At 26.3% G+C, this 9,465-nt stretch overlaps 1 protein-coding gene across 1 annotated transcript; it reads left to right on the top strand.

Annotated features, from left to right (window-relative positions):
* Window positions 1-1,190: 1,190 nt before the first annotated feature.
* Window positions 1,191-2,291, top strand: LOC112800350 (transcription factor MYB114-like). The gene is made up of 2 exons (XM_025842584.3): window positions 1,191-1,606; window positions 1,688-2,291. Exons 1-2 carry the CDS (start codon window positions 1,338-1,340, stop codon window positions 1,995-1,997), a joined length of 579 nt encoding a protein of 192 aa, XP_025698369.1. The 5' UTR covers window positions 1,191-1,337; the 3' UTR covers window positions 1,998-2,291.
* The last annotated feature ends 7,174 nt before the right edge of the window (window positions 2,292-9,465 follow it).

Below are 9,465 nucleotides of genomic sequence, written 5' to 3'. Positions count from 1 at the left end.
ATATAAATTTTGCTGATTAAAAAAAAATATTTGTCTACACATTTTTTTTTTAAATTAAACTAACTAATCATAATAAGAAATAAAAAAAAGCAATTATAGTAAAAAGAGTAAATCAATTAAAGAATAAAAGAATGTTATTTTACTTTTTTTTTTGTTTGAGAATATTATGTTACCTTTTTTGGGCTTGCTTACACTATAGTTTCTATTTGTGATTGTACACTTGACTCAATGTACTAGTACTAGTTTAGTTGAACACCACGGCCACTCCAGGTCCTTCCACCTGTTGAGAGTTCAAATTTTTTTTTCATAAAACAAAAAACAATCCCACTACGTCTATGTTTTCTGAACAATAATCAAATCTACGTTTTCTTTGTTTTATTAATTAAAAAATAATTTAAATACAAATTAATTAGTAACAATCGTATTTTTATACGGATGTCAAGAATGTTTGATGTATGAATAGTTATTCAATAAAAAATAGATCAATTATTTTGAATTGTCTATAAGTCATTAAAAGAATTTTATATTCGAATGATATGTAATTGTGTATTATAATTTACAAGAGAATGTAGTTATAGTCAAATGAAAGCATTTGAGGTTTTTTTTCTTCCTGTTAGCCCAATTGTAGCCCAATAATATTTGGGCTTGTTTACAAATTTTTGTTAAATTTGAGCCCATTTTAGAAGGGCTTCCGAAACAAAAAAAACAGGCCTACCAAAAGATAAAGGCGTTATGATGATTCAAGAAATTTGACTTGTTTCTTTCTTTTCTTTTTCCTTCCCACAATTATTACATTTTTTTTTACTGAAAACAAAAAGAAATAAAAATAAAAAACAGTTAAAAGCATTTTATCGCTACAGAAGATTGCGTGAAATTTGTGGATTCCAGAGTTAAGTCAAGTATGGACGAAAGTCACAATTGTGAGTCGAAGGAATCTGGCAAAACATTAACCAAGTGTTGACAACAATGTCCAGAAAATAATTTTAAAAACAATAAAAAATCAAAAGAGGGATCATTACGTTTTAATAATTCTGTATTCCCCTGCTCCCCGCAGTAAAAATGCGAATAAGTTATTTTTGAAAATGTACAAATAAGGGAAAAGTGTGTGAATATTCAAAGCAAGCATTGAGAATTTGAAAGACATAATTGTACTTTTTGCCATGTTGAAGCAAACAGAGCATGATGAGGTTGTTTTCTAACTCAACAGGAATCTATAATCGCATGCGCGTGAGTTCCCGCCATATTTCCCACTACTACATTATTTTCGAGTAATATAATAAATAAATAAATAGATCTGTGTATGTCTTAGTGTTAGAGTTGTCAAGACACATACATACATGCCCACAATGGAAGGGAATGGATCAACTAAGAAAACATATAATAGAGGGGCGTGGACACCGGAGGAAGATCAAAAGCTAGCTCAATGCATAGAGGTTCATGGACCCAAGAGGTGGAAGACCGTTGCAACCAAATCAGGTCTAAACAGATGTGGAAAGAGTTGCCGCTTGAGATGGTTGAACTACCTTAGACCTAATATCAAGAGAGGCAACATTTCAGATGAAGAAGAGGATTTGATCATAAGGCTTCACAAGTTGCTAGGAAACAGGTGCGTGTATAAGCAGTTTAGTCAAACATGTCAAATCATCTATCTTCGCCCTCTTATTGTTGCTTTGTTGCTATGTATTAGGTGGTCGTTGATAGCAAAGAGGCTTCCAGGACGAACAGACAATGAAATCAAGAACTACTGGAATTCATGTTTGTGTAAGAAGGTTAATCCCAAAGATCTAAAACCCCACACTAGTTCAACTACGCCACAAGAAACTCGTGCTGATGAGGGAATATCATCAGCACTAGAAAGTGGAGGAAGTGGGCACATGGAAATGAAGTTTGATTTCAATGAATTTTTCGACTTTTCAATTGACGAAGGAGCATATGCATTGGATTGGGTGAACAAGTTTCTGGAGCTTGATGTAATCCCAGAGAGTTCAACCGAGTAATATTTTGTACTTGTGTTCTATTTTGTTCTGTATGTGTCAATAAGTTTTTACTTATCGTCCATCTAATGCTATTGTTGTTACTATTCTAGGTGTATATTTCAATGATAATGTCTTGGCATGAAGATCACACTAAGAACCGTTAGATAATTTAGTAAAATATATTCAATATTCATCTAAGGGTTTACAATATGATCTTCATGTGAAAACATCGATATTATTGAAGTATCCACCTCTATTCTATTATGTATGAACGTTAGAAAAGAGAATGAAGAAGCAGAGAGAGTTTAATATAAATTGATAATGATAAAAAACATTGTCAATGTGGTGGTTAGCTAGCTGCTAATAACTTGTCCCACAAATGGTATGATGATATTTAGTGTTAAGCAACCTACTCTTAGCTTGTTAGAATATGATTTCAAAGGAGAACCAACACGCAAAATTTTTAGGAATATATACAAAATAGGAATGTTAGAACTCTTAACAAAATTCAGAATTTAGCTAACATTAAGATAAGTAATAAAAAAATTATAAAATCTAATTTTTTATGTATTTATTGTATATTTATTAAAATAAAAAATTAAAATTTTTAATAATAATAATAATATAATCTTTGACATGTATTATAATGAAATACATATTAATTAAACCCTAAAATCTATATATCGTGTTCATGCATGTGATTACGCTCTACTGATCATTTTTTACATTACTATCTTTTGTAAAAATGAAAAATACATGGCCTATACATGCATATGTCATCATCTTAGGTTCAACTTTGATTCCCCCCCCCCCCTTGAATAAATATCATTTGCCATGTACACATGTTGATGATTGCTGCAAAGTTTAATTAAGAATTGGACATCTAGGGTCTTATAGTACTGGAAGTGAGTTGAGTTGAGTCGAATTGGATTAAGTTTAAATTTGACTCACAAAAATTGAGTTTGGTTCATGATCCGACTTATTAATAATTGAATTTATTTCTTAAATTCAAGTTCGACTCACCGAAAGTTCATGAATTGGTTTGAGCTCACAAACTGATTTAAATAATATGAATATAATTTATAATTCTATATCAATAAATTATAACTTATATATTTAAAAAAAATATTTCAAAAGATCAATATTATGTATTGTTTATCTATCAATAAATTATAATTTTTTTATTTATATCCTCCATTAAAATTATATATAAAAAATAAATATAAAATTTTAAATAATTAAGATTATATATATATATATTATATCGAGCCAGTTCACACCTAATGAGTTGAGTTTATCCAAGTTCAAACACGACTCATTTAATTTATGAGCGCAATTCTAGGCTCAAACTTGGATCACCAGCTCACAAGTTTAGCTTATCAAACTATTAACGAGTCGAGTTCGAGCTGGCTCATGAGCTAGCTTGACTCACTTCCAACCCTACTTACAAGTTACATTTGTTTACAAATATGGATACTATAAGATAGTGACAAAAAGATACAAAATGATATCTGATAGAAAAAATATAAATGAAGATATTATGTCTAAAGACATTAAATTAATATCTTTTGTGTTCATTCTAATAGAAAAAATACAAAAATACTAAAAAATATATATATTATTTTTTATTTTTTATTATTTGTGTTAAGTTTTTATAATTATAATTTTTAGCATTATATTTTTTATTTTTTAAATAAAAAATAAAAATAAATTAAATTTTTATAATTTATTTTAATTTATTATCAAATAAAATATAAACATATTATTCTTTTATTTATGTTATTTGTAATTTATTCTTGATACTTTATCTTCTCCACAAACACGGCCTATAGTAGGGGTGGCAAGCGGGGAAGTCCGTCCCGCCCCGCCAGAAACCCGCTATTTGGCGGGTTGGCCCGCCTGCCCCGCCTATTGAGGCGGTCCTAGAATCCTAGCCCGCCCCGCTTAACTGCGGGCTGGCGGGCTAAGTCCGCCAAAGCTCATCTTTTTTTTTACTATTAACTATTAAGTAATATATATAATTTCACGACCATATTAATAAATTTATAATTTCTAATGGCATAAAAAATTATATTTTTTATATTCACAAACATTAAAGTCTTTGTAATTATAAATATCTAATAAATATAATTATAAACCAAATATTCATTCAAAATATAAGTATAAATATTCTCTCCAAAGCAAAATAAACATAATCCAAAACATAATTATAAATATTGTCTCCAAAATAACATAAACATAATTCAAAACACTCAATTTTTATCTTCATACTCTTGTAAGTTAGGTTGGGAGAAGTTAGGTTTTAGCAAAAAAATTACAAAAATACCCCTCACTAAAAAAAACTTTAGCCCAGCGGGAAAGTCCGCCCCGCCCTGCCAAAACCCGCAGTTTAAGCGGTGTGGGTTAGGCAGTCTTTTGCTATTTGGCGGTTCCGATTTTTCAGCCCAACGCGCATTTTTTAACGGGTTACGCGGGTCGGCCCGGCGGGTTTAGGCCCGTTTGCCACCCCTAGTCTATAGTGTATGTGTGAGCACTGAGCAGTAGCCATATTAAAATTGAAAATAAAAAATTGAAAATACCATATAAAACTAAAATTTTAATAAAAAAAATTATATATTTTAATATTATTTTAAACTAAAATTAATTTAAAAAATAATTTATATCAAATTTTTTCTCATAAAATTCTAATTTTTATCTTTATCATAAAAGATATAACATAAACAATATAAATTTGTTTCTCTAATACTTTTAATATATATATATATATATTTAAAATAAATTAATAAATATAATATATAAAATATATTCATATTAATAAATAATTCATTTAATATATTTTAATTTTAATATCATAAAAAATAAAATTTAATCTAATTTATTTTTATGTATATATTTTTTTAATATATTCAATTAAAAATTATTATAAAAACTAAAATATTTTTATATAATAATAGATAAAAGAATTAGAAAAAAAATTGAAAGAACAAAAGAAAATAAATTTAAAATGCATAAAATGGTATTTTATCTTATATTTTAAAGTATGGATTGTTTCTCTTTAACCATTAAACTAAAAGGTGTATTGTTAAAAGCTTTAGATATTATATTAAATATATTTTAAATTTTGAAAATTTAGAAGGGTCATGGCCATGTTAATCCCCCTAAATACGCCTTTCTGTGTGAGTGTACTTGTGAGTTGTGATGTAACATGACAAATAAGGAAAAAAAGAGTGTTAGTTAAATAATGACTATTTTGAACAATATAAATAATTATTAATTAAACAAAAATATATAATATTTTTAAATTAATTATTTAAATTTTAATATTAAAATAATTATCTGTATAGTTAATAAAATAAACATTTGATATATCTATTATTTATATTGTTTAATATTTTTATTGTCTATCTATATTTTTTTTAAGAAAAAACAAAAAGGAAACCTTCCATATAACTCCATGATTTGGTACCCTAGAGGCCTAGACATTCATATGTTGTCGGGTTTAACAATTCAACTTACCCGTCTATGCATAATAGGGGAATTTTATATTGAGCTTTATTTGGAGATGGTTAACAATATAATATATAATATATAATAGTATTATATAATGTTGGTGGATGCCATGTGAATCACCATCAAATTAATTTGTTGTCAATGCAAAATAATTTTATATGTAATATATTCAATACATAATATTATATTATTAAAAATAATTATTATTTTTATTAATTATATAAATAACCATTTAAAATAATAAATATAATCAGTTATATGATTATATAAAATATTTTATAAAATATATTAAAATTAAATTCATATAATATACACGATCATTTTTACGGAATTAAACTTTACCAATACAATGAAGCAAAATGCGATATTGATATTTGATTGACGAAAACGTTGCTTAATACATGCAATACACATATCATTTAATTTTGTAATAATATTAAGAAAACAAAACAAAACAATTAAAATTTATTTTATTTAATATTTATTTATTGTCATAATAATTAATAAATGATAAATAAAATAAATTTTATTTTTTTTATTAATTTTTTAGTTATCAAACATTTTTGTTAATTTTATGATCATGGCAGAGAAGTGTAAAACAAAATCGTTATAACCCTTTTGATTGTTTTCTATTATAATATAAGAAGAGCTTTTAATGTACCTGAAACATCGATATTTTGTTATTTTAATCGTTAATCTAAATTATAAAAATATATATAATATATATTAATTAAAATTAACGGTTAAAATAATTGAAATACTGATTAGATACACTTCAAAATTTTTCTATTATATATATTAACACGAGAATCTCATTTTCTTTTTCTTTGTTTTGGTCGGAGCCTTCCTTTCTGAATTTCATTTCTAGGTCGGTTCTTTTTTCTGAGCTTTAACATTATCTGTTTCACATTGATGTGGACCAACACTCATCATTTTGTTACCTATTTCCATCACGTGCTTAGCTAATGGCCAATATATAGTGCATTAACATTACAAAAATCGTCCAATAATTAAGATGTATTGCCTCCATTAAAACTATATGCTACTAAAAGAGAGTTGCTTTAATTGCAACATAGTTGGAGAAATCAGAAGAAAAGGTTTCCGTCTCATTCTTTTCTTTCTTAGTTAAATAATACCCCGAAAATATTAATTAAAAATTATAATACAAATTTACATGCATCTATCAATATATATATTATCAATGCAAGGAAGCACTAAACGCTTAAAGAATTATATCTTTCATTCAAATTTTTTATTTATGATATCTTTAAAAAAATCCTCTTACATCATAATTATTGGCTAAATCTTAAACCAATATCAATAAAAAGTTGAGTTATCAAATTAAATTGATGTAAATTTAAAAGTTGTAAAATTTTAATAGTATGATCAGTGACATGCAATATCTAAGCATGCATCTAATTGGCAGGAAATGTGCGAGCGTGGTGCAGCATCCCAAAGTGTTAGGAATCAATCACTTTAATAAAGTATCACATATAGAAATGTTGGCGATATAGTGTCTTTCTTTTTATACAAATAAATACTTCATAACACAACTGATTTAGGTACAACTATTAGAAATAAAGAGTAATGGTACATATTTAAACAATATGATTTAAAATAATATTAGTTATAATTAATTTTTGTTATGTTAGATTAATTTAGTTAAATTTAATTAATAAAAAAATTTAAATGTGTAACATTACTTATAAATAAATATAGTTTGAGATAGTTTGAAAACGGAAGAATATAGAATAGAAAATAATTAATGAGATAAGAGGAAAGTAGAAAAAAATTAATTAGATCAAAGAAAATATGAAAAAATAATTAGGAATGAAATTCTAAAAATGATACCAATTACTAATTTTTTTACTTGATTGATTCTCTCTCTATTATCTTCATGTATAATAAATTCTATTTCTAGCTAATGTGAATTATCTAATTGTACTATCGAACTAACCTTTATTTCTTAAAGTTCTAAAAATTAAATGAGTTATATTAGGTAATTAACGATCTTTTTTAACAATATGAACAACCACCAATCAAATAAAAATACACTATATTTTTAAATTATCCACCTAAATCTTAATATTAGAATAACCATCTGTATACCTAGTGAAATGAACATCTGATATATCTATTATTCACATTGTTTAATATTTTCATTATTTACCTATACTTTTCTAAATTAAATATCCTAGAGTACACAACTTTCAAAATACACCTCCCTATTTACAATACTCATATAATTAGTTGTACACATTATTGGTTATTTATATTCTTTATAATATATAAGATAATAGGAACAAGTTACCTAAATAAAATAAAAGGAGTGTTAGGGACAGCAGATTTTGTGAATTGTAGCCATTAATTAACTATCAATAGTATATTTAATGGTGTGAGATTTTATCTAATAGTAAAAAATCACTCATTTTTATTTTACTGGCTAAGTACTGACCATATTTTAACAATTTTACTGGGTTTCTAAACTTTTCTATAAAATAAATGAGGTCTGAAATTATATAATTACAATTTTTTACAAACGGTTACACATATATTTTTTGACATTTTTATGTAAACGGCTATAGAATAAGTGTAACAATTTAGTATATATTTGAACGTAATTCATTATAGAAATAATACAATTTATGTTAAAAAAAAAAGGTAAAGAATAGAAATCGTTGAAAAGGTATAGCAATTTTTGAATTAACTGAAATATGCATAAACTATTAGAGAAGTGTAGTGGTTTATGTGTAAACAATGTGCAATGTAATCCGCTATAAAAGTGCAGCAGTTTATGTGGACTATAAAACCACAATAACCAGGAGCGAATTCCTCATTTGGTAGAACCACCTTCATTGAGTTTGAGAGAGTTTCATTTGGTTTGAGAGAGGGATAAAGAAGCTAAGAGATAGTTTGGCATATTTGAAGAGATCATATTCAAGTGGAATTATGGTTAACGAATATCTGTTATATTGGTTTAATGACATTGCTCACATTACTAAAGACATCAATAAAAATGTTAGATTTTTTATTTTAACGGTAAAAATTGTAGCTATTTAAATATATAGGTAAAATTAAACATTTTTTATTACGTAATGTTTATTGGAATTTTCATATGTTTAAAAGATTAGAATAATAACATGCATCTGTGTATGGGAACTATGATTAAATTATGTTTATAAATAATTTATTGAATTAGGACTTAATATATTAGTTAGATAAATTATTTTTATAAATTTTTTTTATCAATTACTTTTATTCAACTATTTTTTATTCAATTATTTAGATAAAATTTTATTGATAAATTATTTTTATACATTAGTTGGATAGATAACAGCTAACTATTTATTGATTAAATTATTTTTTAAAATTATTTTTTATAATTGCCATGACTTAAAGATTAGTTACATTATAACTATATAATTTTTTACATCGAATTAAAATATTTTTAGTAATAATTTATGTTTCAGTCTTGTATGTATTATAATTTAATTAGAGTGTAATTATTTTTATTATATGATGCAGTTAAATAAGTGTATCTATATTGTTTGGAAACAATAAAATATGTCTCTGCATGAGCAGATCATAGCTTATTTGAAAAGAATTAGTTTGTATCACTTGACTAGGCTGAACAGTCGTTGGTTCTGGATGGATGAACTCATGGTGAGCGCATTCATTGAGAGGTGGTATCCTGAAACGCACACGTTTTACATACCGTTCGAAGAGTGCACCATCACGCTGCAGGATGTGACGTATTAGTTGGGGTTGCCCGTTGATGGGAAGACGGTTATTAGTGGGTGCCTCACTCACTTCGAACAATATATGAAGGACGACAAACCAGTTTGGGAGTAATTTCAGGAGTTATTTAGCAAACTGTAGCTATCGCCCCTGAATAATGTTAAACAGATGATAGTCCAATACACATAGTTCCATGAGAAATTTAGGGTGCTACCAGTCAATGCAAGTAACAAAACTATTC

The sequence above is a fragment of the Arachis hypogaea genome, chromosome 5 (assembly GCF_003086295.3).
Source record: "Arachis hypogaea cultivar Tifrunner chromosome 5, arahy.Tifrunner.gnm2.J5K5, whole genome shotgun sequence".
Taxonomy (NCBI): domain Eukaryota; kingdom Viridiplantae; phylum Streptophyta; class Magnoliopsida; order Fabales; family Fabaceae; genus Arachis; species Arachis hypogaea.
This window is presented reverse-complemented; position numbering and strand designations above follow the sequence as displayed.